This window comes from Camelina sativa, chromosome 7, assembly GCF_030686135.1.
Source record: "Camelina sativa cultivar CO46 ecotype springtype chromosome 7, ASM3068613v1".
NCBI classification, from domain to species: domain Eukaryota; kingdom Viridiplantae; phylum Streptophyta; class Magnoliopsida; order Brassicales; family Brassicaceae; genus Camelina; species Camelina sativa.
In genome coordinates, this window is record NC_141886.1 from 29,901,800 (window position 1) to 29,923,781 (window position 21,982).

General features: G+C 35.6%; 7 protein-coding genes across 12 annotated transcripts; 1 reads left to right on the forward strand and 6 right to left on the reverse strand.

Moving 5' to 3' along the window:
* The first annotated feature begins 181 nt into the window (after positions 1 to 181).
* Positions 182 to 3,159, forward strand: LOC104703058 (uncharacterized). Its single transcript, XM_010418990.3, has 9 exons — positions 182 to 488; positions 843 to 1,039; positions 1,136 to 1,317; positions 1,412 to 1,696; positions 1,768 to 1,826; positions 1,992 to 2,028; positions 2,107 to 2,178; positions 2,262 to 2,586; positions 2,673 to 3,159. Exons 1-9 carry the CDS (start codon positions 383 to 385, stop codon positions 3,042 to 3,044), a joined length of 1,635 nt encoding a protein of 544 aa, XP_010417292.2. The 5' UTR covers positions 182 to 382; the 3' UTR covers positions 3,045 to 3,159.
* Positions 3,127 to 5,790, reverse strand: LOC104703057 (uncharacterized). Its single transcript, XM_010418989.2, has 8 exons — positions 5,179 to 5,790; positions 4,856 to 4,940; positions 4,703 to 4,771; positions 4,493 to 4,605; positions 4,295 to 4,406; positions 4,059 to 4,202; positions 3,687 to 3,861; positions 3,127 to 3,481 (listed from the first exon to the last, which is right to left on the reverse strand). The coding sequence occupies exons 1-8, from the start codon at positions 5,228 to 5,230 to the stop codon at positions 3,356 to 3,358; spliced, it is 876 nt and encodes a 291-aa protein (XP_010417291.1). The 5' UTR covers positions 5,231 to 5,790; the 3' UTR covers positions 3,127 to 3,355.
* Positions 5,704 to 8,730, reverse strand: LOC104703059 (protein PHOX1). 2 transcript variants are annotated; one of them, XR_002032845.2, is made up of 3 exons: positions 6,303 to 8,730; positions 5,994 to 6,224; positions 5,704 to 5,914 (listed from the first exon to the last, which is right to left on the reverse strand). XR_002032845.2 is itself a non-coding variant. In XM_019227952.2 (2 exons), exons 1-2 carry the CDS (start codon positions 8,416 to 8,418, stop codon positions 6,061 to 6,063), a joined length of 2,280 nt encoding a protein of 759 aa, XP_019083497.2. In that variant the 5' UTR covers positions 8,419 to 8,730; the 3' UTR covers positions 5,846 to 6,060. The 2 variants fall into 2 exon arrangements, 1 of the variants encoding a protein (XP_019083497.2); XM_019227952.2 differs by having other exon boundaries at positions 5,846 to 6,224.
* Positions 8,731 to 10,575: 1,845 nt separating this feature from the next.
* On the reverse strand, positions 10,576 to 12,132 carry LOC104703060 (uncharacterized). 2 transcript variants are annotated; one of them, XM_010418994.2, is made up of 3 exons: positions 11,999 to 12,132; positions 11,823 to 11,922; positions 10,576 to 10,938 (listed from the first exon to the last, which is right to left on the reverse strand). In XM_010418994.2, exons 1-2 carry the CDS (start codon positions 12,096 to 12,098, stop codon positions 11,870 to 11,872), a joined length of 153 nt encoding a protein of 50 aa, XP_010417296.2. In that variant the 5' UTR covers positions 12,099 to 12,132; the 3' UTR covers positions 10,576 to 10,938; positions 11,823 to 11,869. The 2 variants fall into 2 exon arrangements, with proteins under 2 accessions (XP_010417296.2, XP_010417295.2); XM_010418993.2 differs by lacking the exon at positions 10,576 to 10,938 and having other exon boundaries at positions 11,641 to 11,922.
* Positions 12,133 to 15,443: 3,311 nt separating this feature from the next.
* Positions 15,444 to 15,929, reverse strand: LOC109125602 (uncharacterized). Its single transcript, XM_019227544.2, has 2 exons — positions 15,772 to 15,929; positions 15,444 to 15,682 (listed from the first exon to the last, which is right to left on the reverse strand). The coding sequence occupies exons 1-2, from the start codon at positions 15,869 to 15,871 to the stop codon at positions 15,546 to 15,548; spliced, it is 237 nt and encodes a 78-aa protein (XP_019083089.1). The 5' UTR covers positions 15,872 to 15,929; the 3' UTR covers positions 15,444 to 15,545.
* Positions 15,930 to 17,021: 1,092 nt separating this feature from the next.
* On the reverse strand, positions 17,022 to 19,669 carry LOC104703061 (hydroxyproline O-galactosyltransferase HPGT3-like). Of its 4 annotated transcripts, XM_087457343.1 has the most exons (12): positions 19,302 to 19,637; positions 19,104 to 19,167; positions 18,965 to 19,014; positions 18,696 to 18,871; positions 18,549 to 18,609; positions 18,399 to 18,471; positions 18,152 to 18,275; positions 17,939 to 18,026; positions 17,798 to 17,848; positions 17,634 to 17,705; positions 17,414 to 17,526; positions 17,022 to 17,333 (listed from the first exon to the last, which is right to left on the reverse strand). In XM_087457343.1, the coding sequence occupies exons 1-12, from the start codon at positions 19,436 to 19,438 to the stop codon at positions 17,311 to 17,313; spliced, it is 1,032 nt and encodes a 343-aa protein (XP_087313469.1). In that variant the 5' UTR covers positions 19,439 to 19,637; the 3' UTR covers positions 17,022 to 17,310. The 4 variants fall into 4 exon arrangements, 1 of the variants encoding a protein (XP_087313469.1); XR_015561291.1 differs by lacking the exon at positions 18,399 to 18,471 and having other exon boundaries at positions 19,302 to 19,669; XR_015561290.1 differs by lacking the exon at positions 17,939 to 18,026.
* A 96-nt stretch (positions 19,670 to 19,765) lies between these two features.
* On the reverse strand, positions 19,766 to 21,910 carry LOC104703062 (ER membrane protein complex subunit 7 homolog). The gene is made up of 7 exons (XM_010418998.2): positions 21,741 to 21,910; positions 21,517 to 21,563; positions 20,937 to 21,036; positions 20,734 to 20,797; positions 20,524 to 20,640; positions 20,327 to 20,435; positions 19,766 to 20,120 (listed from the first exon to the last, which is right to left on the reverse strand). Exons 1-7 carry the CDS (start codon positions 21,833 to 21,835, stop codon positions 20,026 to 20,028), a joined length of 627 nt encoding a protein of 208 aa, XP_010417300.2. The 5' UTR covers positions 21,836 to 21,910; the 3' UTR covers positions 19,766 to 20,025.
* Between the last annotated feature and the right edge of the window lie 72 nt (positions 21,911 to 21,982).

Genomic DNA, 21,982 nt, shown 5'->3' on the forward strand with positions numbered 1-21,982 from the left:
TAAATACCATAGAATTTGAAAGTTTATTGTGACTAAGATAAATATTCAAAATTTCTTAAAACATACTTTTGCTAATATTTTTCTTTTATAAGATAAAGTAATAGATAACACACGCGGTAAAAGTTAAAACTACTAGATTCCATTGTTCAATAATTCACTTCTAAAGAAAACCAGGTTTTGTGTGTCTCATCAATCTACTAAACTCATTACAGAAAAAACTGCAAAAAAGTCTTTAGTGGGTCACATAGATATTCGAAAAAGCATTTTTGTGTTTTTTATTATTTGTCTTTCTTCTTCTTCTTCTCTCTCTCTATCTTTGCTCTGCTTCACCACTGCAACTCTCTCAATCTCTTCTCAAGATTGCGTCACAGTATAGTTAGTGATGTCTCTTCTTCTTCTTCTTCTCTTCTTATGTTGCTTCTTTACTGCTCTTTCTCTTTTTCATGGAGCTTCAACTATTCACATTTCTCCTACTCAGCCTCCCACAGGTTTGTGTTTCTTTCTCTTAATTAGTTCTTTCTTTCTTTTACTTTCTTGAGAAAGCTTTTTCTTTTCCGGGAAAGTAATAGAGGAATAGTTACAGTTTTAGATTTTGTGTTCTTCTACATTCTCTGTTTCTTGTTTTCAATGAAAATGCCACACTTTACTATCCTCAGAAGTTCTAAACTTTGCTAAACCCTTCACAGATTTTGGACTAATTCGTACTGGGTTTTTTTTTCTATAATCTGCCTCTGTAGCTTTTAGGGCTTGATGACTCTTGACATTGTCTGTGCAATTTCTAGGGTTGAAAAAACAAAAAAAAAGTTCTTTTCTTGAATCTTTATGTGATTTGTCTCTTTCAGCTTCCGAGAAAGTAGGTTCTGCAATGAAATTTATAGTTGCAGAGGCGCCATTATTAGGACCTGGTTACAACAACCCTCAAGTGAATGAAGTTGCTTCAGTTGCTTTAGCTGCTCAAAGAACTTTCAGAAAAGATCCTCTCAATGGTTTCGAGAAGTATATTGGAGGATGGAACATAAGCAACCAGCATTACTGGGCCGTAAGATCTTCCACTTCTTGGGTTTATCTTTTACTTGATTCTTTTGTTTGTTGTGCTAAGGTTTAGATTATGTGTTTGTGTTTTTTGATATTGCAGTCTGTGAGCTATACAGCTGTTCCTCTCTTTGTTCTTGCTACTGTCTGGTTTCTTGGGTTTGGCATCTGTTTATTGGTCATCTGTATGTGTCACATTTGCCATAGAAGCAAATCTATTGGATACTCAAAACTTGCTTATGTTGTCTCCCTCATCTTCCTCCTCATCTTCACTGTTATTGCAATGTGAGTTCAGAGAAAAGATGAACACCACTTTGTTTGTTATGTAGAGTGCTTTCTTGTTTTAAATTGCTTACCATTTGCGTTTTTGTTGTCACAGAATCGGATGTATTCTGCTATACTCGGGTCAGATCAGGTACAACAAAAGCACAACGGAGACATTAGAGTATGTCATGAGCCAAGCTGATAGCACCATTTCCCAGCTTAGAGCTATCTCTGATTATCTTGCTTCAGCCAAGCAGGCTGCAGTTCTTCAGGTCCTTTTACCTGCAAATGTCCAAACTGAAATCGATCAGATTGGAGCGAAACTGGATTCTTCTGTAGCCACCATCACCGAGAAATCGACTAGTAGCTCAAATAATATAAGACATTTTCTTGATTCCGTGTAAGAAATCCTAACATACTGTCTGTTGGATCTTGGAAAACTATGTATAATGGTGATATCTGTTCTTGCAGGAAGGCGGCGCTTATTGTAGTTTCTATCGTCATGCTTATCGTGACATTTCTTGGTCTCGGTAAATCTTGAATCCGTATCTTTTGTAATGTTTTCATCCTTACAAAACTCTTGGAAACGTACTTCTGTATGAATCCTGAATGTTCAACATTCTTGACTACATGTTTCTCAACTTGTCAACTAATGTATTAACTCTAGTGATCTTGTTACATTTCTTCTCTTGCAGTTTCTTCAATATTCGGGATGCAGGTCATCGTTTACACGTGAGTAAAAACCCTGAAATGTTCACTGTATGACTTTTATGAGTAAAAACTATCTGAATCCTTTTCCTCTTTGTGCAGACTTGTGGTTTTGGGATGGATTCTGGTGACAGGTACATTCATCTTGAGCGGAACATTCCTTGTGCTACACAAGTATGTCTCATGTCTCTTCATCAACTTGTTCTTTGTTAGTTAGAGTTCAAACATAACTGAATGTGTTTCTCTTTCAACATCAGTGCAACAGCAGACACATGTGTGGCAATGAGCGAATGGGTTGAGAGACCATCAAGCAACACTGCTCTTGACGAGATCTTGCCTTGTACAGATAATGCCACAGCTCAGGAAACTTTAATGCGTAGCAGGGAGGTGACGGGTCAGCTCGTGGATCTAATCAACACAGTCATCACTAATGTCTCCAACATCAACTTCTCTCCAGTCTTTGTCCCAATGTATTATAACCAGTCTGGACCGTTGCTTCCATTGCTCTGCAATCCTTTTAACCATGACCTTACCGATCGCTCTTGTTCGCCTGGTGAGCTCGATTTGAACAATGCTACTCAAGTAAGTCCCTCTGTCCAGTTTCTATAGAGTTGAAACTGTCTCTAGTTGTACACAAAAATCTTAGTGATGTCACAACACTCACACAGGCATGGACCAGTTTCCTGTGCCAAGTGAGCCCGAATGGGACCTGCGCCACAACAGGGAGGCTCACACCGGCTCTGTACAGTCAGATGGCATCAGGTGTTAACATCAGCACGGGATTGATAAGAGACGCGCCATTCCTGGTCCAGCTTCAGGACTGTTCATACGCAAAGCAGACCTTTAGAGACATAACCAGTGACCACTGTCCTGGACTCCGGCATTATGGCTATTGGGTATATGTGGGTCTGGCCATATTAGGGACAGCTGTGATGCTCTCACTTCTGTTCTGGATCATTTACAGTAGAGAGAGAAGGCATCGGAAGGAAGCTATGCCTGAGTTTGTAGAAAGTAAGGAGATTGTAAGAGTTAACTTTTGATGAATGTTTGTGTAGAGTTTAAGCAAAATGTGTTAAGTGTCAAGACACTTGATTTGTTCTTTCATGTACGAACATAGCCTACTGAGGAAAAATGAAAAACTAGATATTAATAGAAGAGAGAGTCTAGTGTTTTTTTTTGTTGTTGTTGTTATTACAGAGGATAGTAAGCACGAAACCTTTGGTTTTCTAAGGTTCTTTGCATTGTCAAATGTGTTTAGAAGATACATTTCGACCCTGAAAAGACCTTGAAACTAAAATGTAAAAAAGCAAATGGGAATTTTTAGCACACCAAGTTTTCATCTTTCTTTAGTTCAAGTTTCCAACTTGGCTGCAGCAGATGCATAGCTGACACTGCTGTCTCGCATTGTCTGGCATTGGCTTGACTGCTCGTACCGCAGGAAATTGATCTTAATCTTGCTTGAAGAATGTTTTATCATCTGAAGGTAATCACAAACATAAAACAGAAGCAATCAGTTTTGAGGAATATCTACACATCCGATATGGGCTAAAGGTAGCCAAGTTGAGTACTAGATTCACCTTTTTATCCATCCATTAAAATGGTTGCATCTAAAAATCTAAAAGTAATGTACATAGATCTAGAAACTTAAGACCATCACAAAGAAACGGGTTAGGACGGCTTACATGGAGAAAAATACTGATCGGATGGCGCCCACAAATTGTGTTGTCAAATTCCAGAAGATACTTCTTAAAGGCATCTGGATCTCCTGTCTCTATAATATCCATTCCCTTCTTGTCTAGAGCCTCAATAGATTTGTGTATGGCACCATGTGTGTTGTCATAGTGCATGTAATTAAACCTAGAAGCCAAAACATACAAAAGCAATCATAACAGAGGCGATTAGCTCACTGGAAAGGCTTCATAAAATCTATTTATGCAAGTAAAGAAAATTTCAGAAAGAGATAAGCGAAATATCATTACATCAAAAGTAAAGTTTCATCAGAATGTGGTATTCAACGAGAGAAAGGAGATGAAAGAGGTAAGAGTAAGACAAACCTTGAGCCCCAGTGGCAAAAGTCAGAGGAAACTGAGAAAAAATTCTTGGGATCATCCACATATTTGGCAAGCAATTCACCGTACATGGCTTCATGTTCAGCACTTACTGCTCCAACCAAGATGGGTACAACTTTCACATCGTGCCTGATCAAATACGAGAATGGGCCAGTATCAGAATATCCCCTTCACTATTTAAAGTTATATCTGAGCATTAACAGTACTACTCCTGTAATTACCCTTCAAATACTTTGGCCAAATATGGCAAGTGCATTTCCATGCTGTGCTCAGCCTCATCTACCCGAAGATCCATCATTCCAAATTTTCCCATAGCTCTTATCTCCTTAATCACTGGTGAGTTCATAAGAAAACATCTTTCCTCATCAAGTGAATACATTTTTCTTAAGTAAAGAATAAGACAAGCTAGCCAAACTTACTATCCACATCAACGGGTAGATCTCCTATGGGGGTTTTGTAAACTGTTGCAGTCGAAAGGGCACATTTTGGAGTATAAAAGTGGTGAGATGGACCAAGAAGAAATATCCGTGAACTGCACCAATAGTCAGATAGATCACTCTTAACTCATTGCAAAGTATACCGCTCTAGAAGCAAGGATTGAATGAAACTTACAATCAAAGCTTACTTACATGTTGGTAGGATCAATGTTTGCAAAGGCATAGGCAGCTGCACGACCGGAGTACGAATAACCTGCGTGTCTGGAATCCTTTCAACAAGTCAGGAGAAGTGCAATCACATTTTAAGAGGAAATAAGATCAGCAAAAAAAAAAAAACAAACTTACGGTGCAATCACGCCTCGAACATCAGGAGATTTAACCAAACCAGTTGCAGTTAGCCATTCTTCAAGATCAGATGACAACTTTGTAGCTAAATAAACAAACAAACAAAAAAAAAGTCAAACCTCACTTAGCTTAAAACATTTGTTTCCAAAACAATCTCACAATTTTTGATTTTTTTTTGTTATAAACGAAATCAAATCCTAAAACCTAGATAAAATACTAAACATCCGATCAAATTTATGAAATCGAAACCAAAATAGGAATGAATTGAACAAGCAAGTTAAGAAATTGTAAGCAACCGAGAGTTAATTTTTTTCAGAACTTACGATTATCGGTATACCAAGAGCCTGCATGTGTTGGTTGTCTCACTTTCTCCATTATCTCGCCAAGTAATTGAAGGATCGTGATCGAATTCGCAAACCCCTAATTTCTTCAGAGCTTTCTCTAAACTTGCGAGAGATGATGACTAGAGAAGATTCTCTACTTCTGTGTGTTTTTAAGTACTCTTCTGGTTCTTCTGGGTCTCTCTTCGCCAACTCCGGAAAAAAAAAACTCAGAGAAAACATGTGTGCCGTTTTTACTATTTCTGTTAAACATTCGTGCTCTTTTTTCGTACTGGACTTAAGAATAACATGCATTTCTACTTCAAATTTAGAAAACAGCGTGCCGTTTAAAACCGTGAGATGATTATTATTGATCAACAGTTTTTTTTTGAGTGCTACAAACCAAAACCATTCACCATCTTGTTCAACAACAATAAAAATGTAACAATCATAGATAAGATAGATACACAAACTAATCCAAACAATCAATAAATAAAAAATTTTACAAAACTATGATATACTTAATTACAAACCCACCAAAATGAAATAATGAATCAAAAAATATGATGAACCCATCGGCACAACAAAAAAAAAAAACTCATCACGCACATCTTCTTCACGGCCATACCCGTCAAGAGATTCAAAAAGAAAAAAAGAATTGCTTCAATGCTTCCATAAGCTTAGAAACCAAACCAAAATTTGAAGAAAAATTGCGTATAGCTCTCACTGAATACAATACCTGCAATAACAGTTGTTGGAACATATCAATAGATTAGTTTTCCCATCAGACACAAACCCGGATAAACTTTTGAACTTACCTAGTGATACGTGAAAACTGAAGCCAGCCGATATGTTCAGGTTTGTATAATGTGATGAATGGTGTCATCACTGAGGCCCTGAAAACACATTCTCTAATATATCATGCAGTTTGGGTGACCGTCTCCGGAACAAAGGTTCTAGCCGGAAAGATGGGACACCGATCTGCCATCTTTTAGCATCATACATCTCATTCCATGCCTGTACTATCTCATCGATCTTGAATCCCATACCTACAGTTATTGTTTGATTGTTATGAATTTTAACTGGCTCATATTTGCAAGTAATTTCGCTGTACAAACTTTGATTACCTTCAAGTGCATTGTCGCTTGAGCTATGGTTCTTGACCATGACAGCTATATCAGTTGCAGAAGCTCCTGCTAATTCGAATTTCTCCACTGCTACTTCCAAGCACTCATCCCAAGTCGGTAGGCCAATCTTATACTCCACCATAGACCGTTCATACAGTAAAGAACCCCACAAAAGATTAATCTGCGATGTCATATTAGCTGTTTGCTCTGCGCTTTCTTCATCAGACGCCTCACTAAAGACTCCATCCAAGCCTAACTTCTGCAGCAGTTCTTTGTGTTTATCAAAATTGGAGATTCCATTTAGACGACGTTCTTCCATCTCTTCCCATATTTGCATACCCTTTTCCATGCTCTCCTCAGCTTTGTTGTAGAGCTTTAAAACATCCTGGGAAGCCTCGCTTTCAATATCTACATTGCCACCGAGTGCATGATACCAGCAAAGCTTAGCCTGCTCAAACTGTTGTTGCCCGAGAGCTAGAAAAGCTTCATAGAAATCAGACTTAATTTTAATCGCTTCTTCATATTTTTCCGCAGCTTTGTTGTATTCATTCTTTGCCCATTCAAATCCGGTCTCAACTCTCTCTAGTATAGTTTCTTTTGAACCATCCTCGGGAAAATAGATCTGCCTTCTTGCCTTGGACATATGAACATTTCCCCAGTTAAACATAGCAAGTGCAGCCATTTCTTGGAACTTATCAGCAGCAATATCAAAAAGTTCTTGCGCATCTTCGCCAGTGACGATATCTTCCATTGCTTCTGTATACAGTTTCATCCCAAGGTTATGAAGGTCCAAGTACGAATCCGAATCAAACCCGACGTGATTCTTGAACAGTTGCGCAAACTGGAAAATCCAATGCTCAAGACCAGTAGACGCTTTCTCAGATTCCACATAGTCTCCGACGCTTCCATTATCCGCAACACTACTCGATCCCTTGGCAAACTTATCAACTGTTTCCTCGTTGTTCAAGACATCATAAGTTGGTTCTTGATTGGGGCTAACTTCAGATATATACAATCTAAAGGAGCCAAGTTTCTCCCTCGTAGATGCAGCAAGCCTCAGCTCATCTGTCGTAGTAATGGTAACCAAATCACCCTCTGAGTCCCTATATTTGATTAGGAAACCCTTCAGAGCAGGAAACCGATCCCTGATCACGTCTCGTACAAGTAAAACACTAGAATCCAACGGCAGTTGCGCCCACCGTATATCATCTCCATGAACCAACTTCACTGTCCTAGTCACTGTTGTGTCCTCCTTAACGTTCCCTCCTCTTTCAACAATCACCGAAGCAATGACCTCTTTGTCCATAACAGGACTCACTTTCTTCTCCTCAACCACAACCTTATCCTCCTCTCTCGCCACCATATTCCCTTTCTCTTTCTTCCCGTTATCAGCTTCCTCTCCATTCTCAACTTTCGCATCCTCCACAACAGCTTCATTACTTTTCCGTTCGCAATCTTTCTCAGCGTTCATGGCCGTTTTCTTCTTCTTCTTCCGCAACTTCTCCTTAACAATCTTACGCAACCGAGCCGCTCCAACAGGCTGCACATTAACAAAATTCTTCTCCATTTCAACAACATCAATCCCTTTACCAACCAAAACCTTCTTCACCCTCTCGAAAATCTCATTAGCAGAAACATTCTCTGCTTCCATATTCAACACAACGCGAGAATCCCTAAACGCGAAATCCAGTTTATTCAAGGCCTCGTAACACCTAGCTCGTTTCAACAAAGCTTTGCTATACCTAGGAGAAGCCTCTAGAGCCAGGTTACATTCGTTAATCGCGTTAGGATACTCACCTAACCCCATTTGCATATAACAAGAAGCCATACTCGTTCTCAGATAAGCTACGTCCCCATGATCTCTAGGTAGAAGCTTAACGGCTTTATCGTACCTTAGCATCGCTCCTTCGTGATCACGTTTCTGGAATAATTTGTTGCCTTCTTCTTTGAGCTCCAACGCTCGGTTGATGAAGATCGTCATATCGTCGTCGAATAACTTCGTGGCGGAACGATCGAAGGTTTTTCCGATCTTACCTCCGCCGCCGCTGCCGGAAGCTTCCGTCGGGGGCATTTCGGAATTGTTGTTGTTCCTCTTTTTCCCCGTCGGTTTCCCCATTTGATGACGGTTAGGTTATCAATTTTTGAAAAATTTCGAATCGCAAATCAAATCAGAGAATTTTGAAATGTTCTGTTGTACCTCAGATTTTGATCGGAGAGAGAGGAAGGGATCAGATGGAGAAGAATGTGTTATTTGTTTTTATTTTTGGATTGAGTGATCTCTCTAATCCACAAATAAAATTAGAAGGAATATATACATACGAGAGTGTGTGTATAACAATTTTATACCGACAATTTTTTTTTAATTTTCAGAAAAGTCAAACTTTATAAATAATAAGAGGATAGAAGAAAAAAACATCTAAATCTGAATACCGAACCTGAACCTGAACCCAACCGAAAAATTCTGATATTTTGTTCCTAAAGCAAAACATACTAGGAGCAAAAGATAGACAGCTCTGGCTTGGAGTAGCTTTTCTCGACTAGTTTTGGATCCGGAACAAATCCTAACAGTAGAACCTCTTCCAAACGGACATCGACTCAAATACTATAAATACCCAAACGAATCCATGAACTTAGACCCGAGGATCTTTACCGAACCCAAATAGATACGGATGGGGAAGCTGCTTCCCTCCAAAGTATAATGGTTGTCCTAGATGATTTTGGTAAGATGTCGGGACTTTCCATAAATGCTTCCAAATCATCAATCGTTGTTGGGGGAACAAACACAGCGAGTATTGTGGCCGAGGCCGGGAGGTTACACATTCCAAAAGAATCGCTCCCCATACGTTATCTTGGGTTACCTATAACGACTAAAGTAATGACCCGTCAAAACTATGTAAACCTTAGTCCTGACGGGTTTGCTTGTGGGGTCAGTCTTAGTCCTATCCCCTGTGTGGTGAGTGGAACGAGTCTCGGGACCACCTTCTCTTTGCCTGCCCGTACACGTTCTCTATTTGGTCAGCTTTGAGCACTCCACTACTCCGTCGCAGTCCAAACCCTGACTGGTCCATCACTTCGCGGGTTCTCACCCGTAAAACCTCCCCAGCCATCGACGTAGCTCTCCTTCGTCTCCTCTTCCAGACGGTGATATATTTTATATGGCGGGAACGTAATGCGGTAATGGGCGTATCCACAATACGCCCCCCGTAGCTACTTTGCCCTCACTTATATGGTTGTCGATGAGGTCACTCTCCGGTTAACAAGTCTCCAACATCCGCAAAATGTTGTGAGTCATCTTATGGAATGGAACACTGGTCTAGTCTCCTAGGCCGTTAGTCCCATACTCTGTTTTTAAAAAGCTCTGCTCTGCTCTGTTTTTTTACAAGCTTCTACCAAACTTTTTGTATATAATTTTCTTTTTTGTTGATCAATAAATTTAACATGTCAAAAAAAAAAAAGAATTATGTGGTTTTGTTGATTAATGAATTTATTGTAATAGATTACTATGCAATGACATTTTAACTAATATTTTGTTATAGTTATTTTATTATACAATATTGCTTAAATAATAATATAGAGATATTAATATATATATATATAGATATAGATATATATCTCTTAAAGCATGGCATTTATATATATATATATATATATTTTTTTTTGACAAATATAGATATATCTTTTAAAGATATATATTAATAACATACTGATTTGTTGCCAAAAGACTAAGATTTCAGAATTTGTGTATATGTAGAGCTTTAAATCTTGGCAATTACTCCAAAACATCCAAACAAAAAGGATTCACAAGACATTAGTAATGGTTTTTCGAAGATCTCCATGTGTTTTCATTGCAGTTTCTATCATTGCAATGCTAAACACAGGTTAGTCAATAACACATAATATATATATATATATGCTTATAGTTAAATTATCATGATAATTTAACTAGTATATGTAATGGCATTATATAACCCTTAAAAGTGGGTTTAAGAATGATTTTTTGTTTGTTTGTGTGGGAAAAGAAAGTATCATTCCAAAATAATTTCAATATAAAATATATGATTTTTTTGTATTATTTTAGAAATAGGATATATAATTTTTTTTTTCATTTAATAACACAACTTTTTGTAAGATACTTATATCTTTCCCATATATATATATATATATATATATTTGCATTTAACAAGTTCTATTACAAGGAGATCTCACAAGTCACAGGCCCACATATATCGTAATATATAATCAAAATTTATCATTATATATATATATATATATATTTTTTTTTTTTGTCAACCATCCCTTTATTATTTTTTTATCACATTAATTTACGAATTAATTGTCTTTTCACACCATCTAATAATCTATACCCTAAAAATTATCGGATAATTTTTTTTCCATTGCTACAAACCAAGAATTTTGGAAAACTAGTCAACTGAGAAATGTCGGACAAAAACAAAACAAAAATGAAATGTCGGTTTTTGTTTAGTAAGCTGGTAACCGGTTTTAAATCCGAATTCAGTCTCCAATCCAACATACGTTTGACCCGGCCCAAAGAGGAAGTATTACCAACCGTAAAACATCCCAGTTTTGAACAGCAGCACCGGGAAGAACTTCACTTTGGGCTCCTCGTGATATTCTCCTGATAACGTATATTAGTGCCAGATAAATATTTGAAGCCACATCAGTGAGTACAAATAAAAACAGAAAAAGCAAAACCAAACATACTACGATCAAGTAGACCAAGAAGTGCTAAAGCTTTTGATATATTGTCTACTTCCAAGAATTAAATATAGTATTTTCCTTGCTTGTTCTTCTTCGTCATTTTTTTCGATTTGGATTGGTATTAAAACATTGACATAAATCGTTACATACATGTATGTATGCAATATAATAATTATAAATCTATTAACTCGAAAATAAATTTATTAAAAATTTGTAAATTCTTTAACTATTCGATACTACATGGTGAGGAAGATTTGAGTTGATGTTTTTACGCCTATGGTCTTTTACCGGATAATACACCAAAGCATACAAAATCGTTTAGTCTTATTCAAGGCATGTTAAATAGATAAATATCCTATTTTATCATTCATAAATATGCATATGCAAACTATATGCGTTTAGTCTTATTCCAGATCGCTCGAAAACTATTTTTGTAAACTATATTCCTCTTGTTTGGGCTACTAATCATGGAATAATATTTTAATTAAAGTGTGGTTGACAAAAAAAATGCACATGTAATTACATTCAGATAAAAATTAATTGAAAATCTAGTTATAAAACCATATAATTTGTTGAATTATGATGAAATGGATAATGATTAACCTGAATTCAAATTATATATATTATCATCACAAAGCAAATATGTAATATTATTTCAAAAGTTATAATTCCATGGATATATGAATCTAATTTTATTTACAAATGTAAAACTATAATAATACAAAATTTTAACTTTGCACCCTGTTTATGTCTTTCATGAACTATAAAATAAAATAATATTGAAAAATCAGTTCATCTAACCACCACGACCCATTGACGGCAATTCTAGTGTTCTTCTTTCACGCTTGCTAATGAAATTGGGGTGCGGGCCTTGAACCACTAGGTGGTGTTTTTATATTCACTGTTAGATAAATTAACATAAATCATATAAACACACGGCGAAAATATATACAAAAATATATATTGAGACTACTTACAAAGCTTGCGGATTTCGTATGGTGGAGTTGAAGCTGCACACGAGAAAATTGCCAATAAGAGAACCAAAAACAAAGCAATCAACCACAAGTTTCCCTTCATTTTCTTATATCTTAGTTCTATGCATGGACATGTATTTATATACTTATTGAAATTTTAAACATGAGGGGTAGCGTAGAGAAACCATATAGTCTGACTGAGTATAACTAAGAAGAGTTTTCGACGTAGACTAGCATGGGAAAACGAAGTTTATCATTATTTTTTTTTTGGTTCACCCAAGTTTATCATTTCTATCAAGACTTTTCTAAGAGATATAAGAAAATATTTGAGATGACTTTGACTTTGAATTTGAGTCATCTCTCAAAAGAAGAAGAATGAAAAGAACTCTTAAGGAGACTAAGTCGTTCTTATGAGTTTACTGACTCTTTCTGTTCAAATAAATGAGCTCATCCACACGCATCTAGATAACGGTGGAAATTGTAGTCCAATGATACCAACCTTTTTTTTTATAATCGAAACCCTAAACCCTTAAGCACATTCTTGACATTTCGCCTCTTACATTGGTCAGTGCAACACCAAGTCACCAACACGTTATCAGTCTTTGAACTGGAGAACACATGGAAAGAAGAATTAAAAGTCTTGTAGAGCTAGCTAGGACGATAGAAACATAATTTGGTCAAGCATTCTACTTACAAGAATCAGAGTATATTTTTCTGCTTGCTCTTTGGTAAGTGATAATTTTAACGGGTAGCCATTTTAATGTCGAGCCTTGAGTATTTTTGTTGAGAATTTATTCAATTTTGATATTTTCTGAATATTTAGATTTATGAACCTGCTAAAGTAAAAGGAGATGTTTTTGAAGAAAAATGAAGCAAAATGCATTTAGAAGAAAAAATGAAGGAAGATGAAAATTAATCGGTACACTTTATAACCGGTCCATAATAGAAGACGCCTGAAACCAGTGATCAGTATCATTATGGCACAGGTTATAAATATGTAAAGTTTTCATCTTGGGCACCACCTCTCATTAACATAACTACAATGCGTCCCTGACACAAAAAAACATATATAGAGTTTAGTGTGATTTTCTGGTTTAAAAGGTTGATTCACGTGTTCTTTTTTTTGTTTCCTATATAGTTTTGTTCTTAGCTTAACAAGAACTTTTGAAGATTCATAACTCCACATTCTCAACCGGAATTGAACATTACTAAATCACATTACTCCGTTTAGTATGGATTTGACTACTACAATATGGATAAAAACAACCAACCAAATTCATGTGTGCATTTGCATGTATGTGAGTGTACACGCACATGCATTCATTGGCATCTATGCGTGCAAACGTATCTCGCAAAAAGCTGAAAGGAAAAAATTGATTCCCTCAAGCCCTTGACCTAAATTCACGTCTACATTCACAATGCTTCCAATTGTATATATGAAACGCCAATATCTCATTCCTTTTCTATCCCTAACAGGCTAACACCCTTGTAAACCCAATTTTCCCATTCCATCGAAATGTAACTAATGTTCATTGCAAAAGAAACAAACATCGTTTTGGTCGGACACTTCACTAGAATACTATTTAACAATCTATACCAGCATAATGAACTATATCTTAATTTTAGGCACTTCATCTTAATGGATTAGAACTAAATAAAACATTAGCTTCATTATCATAGTTCAAACTTTTTAAAATAAAAATAAATTAGTTAACCTATGAACAATTGAGCATGTGTTTACACTTTCTAGGCCCCTGGGCAAATTTTTTAAAATAGACCTTTTAATATATTAAAAATTTTAACAAAAATTTTCTTTATTTTGATAAAAAGAAAAAATAGTTCTATATGAATCCTTATATTTATATAAATTTATTTTGACCCTTTTTATTTATTAAAAAAAAATTGGATCCTTTTTATACATATAAATTATTTTTTTGGACTCCTTTTGTTCATATAAATTATTTTTTTGAATTACTGTTTTTAAATCTAAACTTTTTTTTTGGGTCTTTCATACGGGACGGTCCCACTACCCACCCTTGTAGTTGAGCCGGCACTGATTATAAAGACAACAATGCCTAGTCACAATTAAAGTAGGAAGTTCTCGCAGGTTGGATAGTAAGAGTCGGAGAAGGTCTTGTAGGAGGTTCGAATTAATGTGCCCTCGCCTGCAACCAAGCTGACTTACTTGACATCTAAGTTTCGATTTTCGAACTTCTTATTCGATTTACTTTTTTTTTTTAAGTTTTTTTTGGTCAACTTGTTTTTTAGTTGAATGTACAATTATAACAAATAATATAGAAAAAATAGAAATCTAAGGTAATAAATTTTGTATTATTTAATTATATGGTGGGAAATGTCAGGGTTGATGGTGGACTAAATGGACGAATTGTCCAACGTAACCATATAGACATCCAATTACACTATTATAAAATAATCGAAAAGCAGTTATAAACTATTTAATTTGTTTAAATATTATGACAACGATGTTGGACTAACTTCACAATTGCTTTATTCAAAATAAACGTAATGTCAAACAAAAATATGGTCATGACTCATGCGCAAATATGGATCTAATTTTCTTTATAACCTAAACTTCTATAACGTCGGTACGTTTTTAGCTAATGTAAGAAACATATTAAAATACTTTTTTGGTTCATTTCCTGTGTTTTTCTTTCTTTCATAAACTACAAAATAGAATCAATACAGTAAAAGCAAAACAAAGTCTCTCCATCCTACCATATCAGTTTTTAAAAGTTCTTTTTTTTTGGGTACTGTTAGCTGACACCTCACTTGCAAAAGACAAACAATCAAATTTAAATAAATACACATTATTAGCTGTTCTAAATAGGTTTTAATTAGAAATTATAGAGATTTTTATTTTCTTTTTTTTGGTCGTCTCAGACTGAAGATCGCAATGCCACTTACAAAGTTCGAGGATTATTCAGCTTGAAAGTTATTAAGCGTCTTGTCTTCTATGAAAAACCAAAATTTAGTGATTGATGGCGATGTTACACGTGATCTCAACCCACTCGAATATATGATTATCATTGATATATCCAACAACTCATGAATATATAATTATCGATGATTTATCCAACAACTCATATGAATATATGATTATCGATGATATATCGAACAACTCATGAATACATGATTATCATAAACCTATTTGATCGTATTTTTTAATATCTTAAAAGCCTAATCATAGAATTATTTTGTGGTATGGTTTAAATTCATAGAACACTCTCACTTGTAAAAGTTTCCCACAGCTTCTCCTTTGTTCAAGGTTCATGCAAAATTTCTTGTAAGATCATTGTTTTTCATGCATTGGAAAAAGGATAATCCATAAAAAAGAGGTATGAGATGAACACACGATCAAAAGTCTCAACAAGTTGTAGTAACCAAATGATTGAAAAATAAATTTAGATTTGGAAGTAAATTACTAGAATTTGGAAAAAAAAACTTTTACTTAAATTACTTGAATTTGGACAAAAATTACATTAAACCGGAAGTTAAAAAGAAATTCTTGCGATATAACGCGGATACCCATCTAGTAATATTTAAAAATCAGTTCGTCTAACCACCACAACCCATACACAACAGATCTATGCTTTTCTAGTTTTCTTTCTTGCTTGCTAAGATACTGGGGTGCGGGTTTTGAATCACTAGGTGGTGTTCTTCTATTCACTGACATCATTGTTAGATAAATCTACGTTAGTCATACAAGAATAAACAAATATACTTAAAATCGAATTAAAAATCATCGGACTACTTACAATGTTTGCGGATTTTGTATGACTGAGTTGAAGCTCCACAAGATGAAATCACCAAAGAGAGAATCAACAACAAGGCAATAAACCACAAGCTTCCCTTCATTGTGCTTCTACCCTAATTTGTGTTTGTTGGTGTTAGGTTACAAACTTCAACGCATGTACATGTGTATTTATATCACTTCATATAATTTGACCAACGAATATATATATATATATATCACTTCAAATTATGTGACCGATATGAATATATATCATTTCGAATTTTAAACGTGAGGATTGAATTGTTAATCATTTCTATCAAGAATTGAGATGCCTTTGACTTTGGGAGTTTGTTACATCTGAAAAAAAAAAATCACTTGAGGAGACCAGGTCGTTCTTATATATAGTGACTCCTTTTTCAAATAAATTAGCTTATCCACACATAACACATTTTATAATAAGTAGTTCAGAAATACATATAGTGTATTCTAATGCAACCTGTTCTTATATTACCTTTGCTGAAGGTGGAAAATGTAGTCGATATGACACCAACTTTTGTTTTCATTATTTATCAAAACACAACTTCACAATAGTCAATTGCAACATGTTATCAGTATTTGAATATTGAATCATGACTCCAATGGGATGAGTGATTAAGTGTCCGATTCTTATTCGTATATATACATATATTTTCTTTCACTAGTATATGAAATCTATTTTCTTTCATGAGATACATATAAATATTTTTATATCCTACATATATTAATTGAGGAAACATAAAAAAAAAAAAACTTATTTAAATATCAAATATGTTCATAGAGTGATTTAAGATATATCCGTTTAAAATTTGGTCACAAATCCATCTGTGCCAATGATAGTTTGGATTATTCCAGTACAGGGTTAATTATGAGGTTACCGAAATAAACAGAACACATGTTTGCAAAATAATAAGATGTTTTGTTCAAATACTCGTCGTAAACTTGTAATAATAGATGTTATCACCGTAGAAGAAGCATAGAATCGCTTGTATCAAAGAATATAAAAATTTGTAATTTGCAGGTTACACTTATGCAGAAGATGTCCAGACTCATTTGTAAAAGTAAACAGACCTTATGGTCCGCTGAAAGCTAAAGACATAATTAAATCTTAAAACCAAGACTACTTCAAAAAAAAAAAAAAAATGTAACTATAAGACTGAATCACTCTGTGCATCATCACATGGACAGCCATGAGCGTATCAATCATCAGAAATGTCAAAACAAGAGAGTAAGAAGAAGAAGTAAAGTATTTTTTTTCATTTAGAAGTTCCAAAGTAAATTACTCCATCACTCAAACTTATAGTTCGAAGCCGGGATTGAGTCTACTATTTGTGGTCAGTTATGTAACTTAAATTATGTTTTTGTTTTTTTTTTTTTTTTTTTTCTAACTAAAATTCCTGAGTATACCCTATATGATAATTTGATTCTGAATCAATCTTAACTCGGGTAAACATTCCAAAGAGCCCACCTCACAGAAGCGCCATGGATACACCAGAGGTTTTGCTGGAAGACACTCTTCCTTTGATCAAGCCACAGAACACACCTTGTCTGTAAAAGTAAACGGTAATTCTCAGATTTCACCATATATATCTGAAGTCAAATCATATTAAAGATATTAAAAAACAAACCTTGTACGATGCTGCTGCAGCAAAGGCGATTGTCGTCTATATACGTTGCCTGAACACCAATCATCCAAGACCCTATGGAGGTATCGTCAAACGCATATGTCTTCAATGATCCACTGCATTTATGTATATGTGAAAGAAAAGAACATGTGATGAGTAATGAACCGAACATGGAACAATGCCAATGACATTCTTCAAGGGAATTTAAGATTGTGAGCCCAACCTGTTTATGTTTATATATTGAGCCAAATTCTTAGATAGTATTAACAGTGAACCAGCTGCATGATGAAAGTACCTAGATGTAATGAAGTAATAATATGAGTTACAGCACAATATCAAAGAAGATTTAGATTTCTTTCACATAAGATAACATATGCTATCACTTACGATTTTTGATCCCCAAATTTCCACCATTCTGGCTCATACCATTGCTCTCCCCTGAACACAAAGACCCATGTAGATGGATTACTTAGTTTGCATATATTGTCAATGAAAGGAAAATATAAGAAAGATGAGTATGATACGAACTCTTCAGAAACCACTTCCCCAGACTTCATACACCCGATATAACCATTATCTTGACCACGTCGACTTTCAAGTAGGCTGATCAACCCCTCTACCATATGTAAAAACAATTATCACACAAGTAAAATTGTTGGTATGGGATTGTAACCAAGATAATTCAGCATGAATTGCTAAAGCAGGATAAGACAAAACATCATTTCACAAGTATTAATTTACCAAGATCTAGGTCAATATTGTCATCAACTTTGATGTAAAACTCTGCATCCCAGTTTTGAACAGCAGCACTGAAGAAGAACTTTACTTTCTTGGATAACTCTTCTTGAGCCTCTTCATGATTATCCTAATATACCAGTAATGCCAAGAACACAATTAAAATCCAAACCAGAAGAAGCAAAAACTAACATAACACAACCAAGCAGGCAAGCAAAAGATGCTTAATGCTTTTCATATATCATCTACTTACAAGAATCAAAAAATCTTTTTTTGCTTGATTTTCCTCGTCCATTTTTCGATCTAAGCTATCACCTCGATTTGGACTGGAATTCTTAAAACACTAACATCAAAAACTTGATACATGAAACATAAAACAAAGATATAGTTAGTGGAAAGAAACCTTCGACCAATCGCAAAACGAACGACAATTCCTCTTTCTTCAAGTTTCCTCAAAGCATCACCTTTAGAACAAAAAAAAAAAAAAAAAAGTCAGTAATCATTCCAAATTGGTAAAAAATGACAAAAAAAAGTTTCTGGATGAATCTACCTTGTGGCATCCAAGATCCTCTAAATGAATTACGCCTCAGATGACTTCCAAAGCCTGAATACACTCCAATCACAGCAAGCAATTTCTTCCCTGAACTTTTCGAGTTTTGCAGATAGCCTTGACTCTTTGCAAGAGCCAACTCCATTTCAGTTTCAACAATTCTCCTCTCAAGATCTCTGATATAATCATCATCAAGTACACACAACAATCATGTTATCACAAGCACAACGGGAAAAACACATTGCAACCAAAAAAAAAAACAAACTTACCTGCATCCTAGGAGCACTAACTTGTTATCCACCGTAAGAACCTTAGGCTTCTACAGCCTCCAAAGAAGATTATCACTTTAATATCTAATTTTCAGAAACAAAACAAAAATTTCAAGAGAGCACTAAGAATAGCACAAACCTGATCATAACTCGTCTTAAGAATATTGTTGAGTACCACTCTATTCTCTGCATCTTGCCATAACCTAACCACACATAAGAAGAAACCAGTTCATTCACGATACCAAAAACTAGGAGAAATCGAATCCGAAGAACAAATCTAGAGTGAGATTCTCTTATCCATCGAATCAACGAGAAAAAAAAAAAAAAACAAAGGTACCGGCCAGCGACGTAGAGCCAAGCGAGGCAAGAGAAGAAAGCCATGATAACTGAAGGCTTGGAGGAACTCTGAGAAGACTTGGAGGACCTCCCTCGTCGTTCTGATTTAGACGGAGCCGTCGTTGGTAAGCTCTCCATCTCAATCCACGATCAGAGAGAGGAATGAGATAGAGAGAGAGTGAGTCAGATAGAGATTCAAAATCAGAGAATCGAGAAGTGAAGAAGAGGAACAACAAGGAGGAGCTATGAATGCGTCTTCTTCGGTTTCCGTGTTGTTTGCTTTTCTGCTTCAGAGATCGGTTACTCCGTTACTATTTGGTTTCAGAGTTCATCATAGGGGGAATTGAAAATTTTCGGCCAAAAATATTTATTAATTTCTTTTTACGAGACTCGCTGCTTAGCCCAGAGGGTTAGGTTTTTGGGCGGGCTAGTCTTGCCAAACATTGGTGAAGCCAACGCAAAAGATTTTGGAAAATCAGAATATTTGAAACATGTTACAGATTCTCTCATTACATCAAGTAAAAATAAGTCAGCTAGAGAGTGATTTTTAAGTATACAACAAGCCCTTAAGAATAAGAAGACCTCTTCTTTTTTTACATATCAGATAGAAAGATACTCAAAAGAGTTATAACTTCATCATCATTTTGCAACCAAATTCAAAGAGACAATTTCTTTCTCTGCTCCTTTCGTGATAATGCATCCATTTACCCAAACGAGGGAACTTCTTAGCGGCTAGCCCCAGCGCCTGGTAACAAGCTCGTTAGCGAAGGCACACCTTGTCTCCTCATTTCCTCTTGTGCTTGCTTCATCTCCTCTGGATCTGTTTTTTTATGACACAATTTAGGTGTGCTTAACTTACAATGTAACAACCATTTCAAGAGCGTTAAAAGCTCCAAGAATCAGTGACAAGAGATCAACAACATCCATTGTGCACATTTGTATTCTATACAGGCAAAGCTCAGAAGATGAATGTATTGGCTTATTGTGAGGTGCTAGTTATGTAGTCTGAGGGTAATAGAAGCGTACCTATGTTTTCCATCAGTTTGGGCATTAGGAACACAACCACGACCATGAATCCCACCATGAGACCCATTGGACTTTTCACAATGTTCATAACATTGAAAGGCTCTCGAATCTGTAGTTTTTTTTTTACAGAATCAAGTAAGAAAAACAAAAAGCTAGGGGCAAAATTCAATAATGACAAGATTCATGTCAAGTATCACCTCGTAGTATTGCTCTTCCTTCAATGGCTCCAAAACCATCTCAGTAAGACTCCGCCTGGTTTCTGTTAGTGTTGCTTGAACCTTGCCACGATGCCGAGCACTAACATCTACTCGTACCTAGTTTTGGTTAACCATAGTTACATTAGAACCAGGTTCTTACAAAGCTGCACTTTTGGAAACCATAAAACATAACAAAACAAAAAAGCTTACAGGAGAAAAGAAGTAGCCCATTGCCGACACTTCAATCAAATGAGTCCCAGCAGGAACTTTGTGACTTTACAAACCGGTTAGTTAAGGACAGCAAAAATTAAGAATCATATTCATTACTCTTCTTTTGGTGACACCATACAGTAAATATTTACTCACAGTATACTCAAAAGAAACTGTTGTAGCTGAAGGGATCAAAAGGATACAAAGTAAAGTAGCCATCAGGCCTGAGAAACGTAATCTTATGCCCTCCATTGAGTAAAACTTTGACATTTGAGAACTTTGCTGTGTGACCAATAACGTTGCCTAGGGAATAACTTAAATAGATCAGTTCCATGGAGTTTAATGTATCATAGATTAAGAATGATAAACACGAAACAGTATCATTAAAAACAAATTACTAAGAATTCTTAAGCAAAACACGCTTACTTCAGGCACAGTTGTATTAAAGAGATGATTTTTACTACATACCATTTCATATACTAGGAACAAACCAATGTAAAGTAAGGTAATATATGAAAAACATTCAGAGAATTACTCCTACCTAACCTATGCTGATACAATTCAAGCTTCAATCAAAAGATCATATTGGAAAAGTGAATAAAATAATACCGCATAGCGGCTTAAGATAAAGCTGATATCAACTCGACGAAAAAGGTATATTATAAGGAGCTAGAGATTTGATTATAAGCTCTAGAGGATGTAATTAACTCAAAACGCAGTCGCATAACCAACCAGTAAGCTAGGAGAAAAAAAAAAGCAGTAATGGTGTGATCAGAAACCTACTTGGTGGAATCTTCACTCTACCAGTAATGGTATAACTATCCTCAAACCTGCACAACGATAATAAACCATACAAAGAGCACATAAGAAGGAAGTAACCCAATGATCTTGGAGAAAAACATCAAATGACGCCGCACAAATCCATCAATAGAAGGAAGAACCCTAGAAGAACTAAGGCTAAAACGAGAATAGAATTGAGATGATTTTCCCAGAGAAGGATTCATTACCCAGAAGTGCATGTGAGAGTTGAAGCGAAGAAGATGAAGCATATCTGTAAGCCGATGAAAGCGAGAACGGGACTGGATCTGATGATCTGCGTCATCGCCGTCGTACGCAGTGAAGTCCTCCTAAGCGATGAAGTCTAATATTTTAGTCATCCAAACTGAGACCTTTTGAATGACTGAGAAGGTTATCATTTTATTTTATTTTTTACCGCGGAAAAATTGAGTTAAACCGGAGAAAAAAAGTA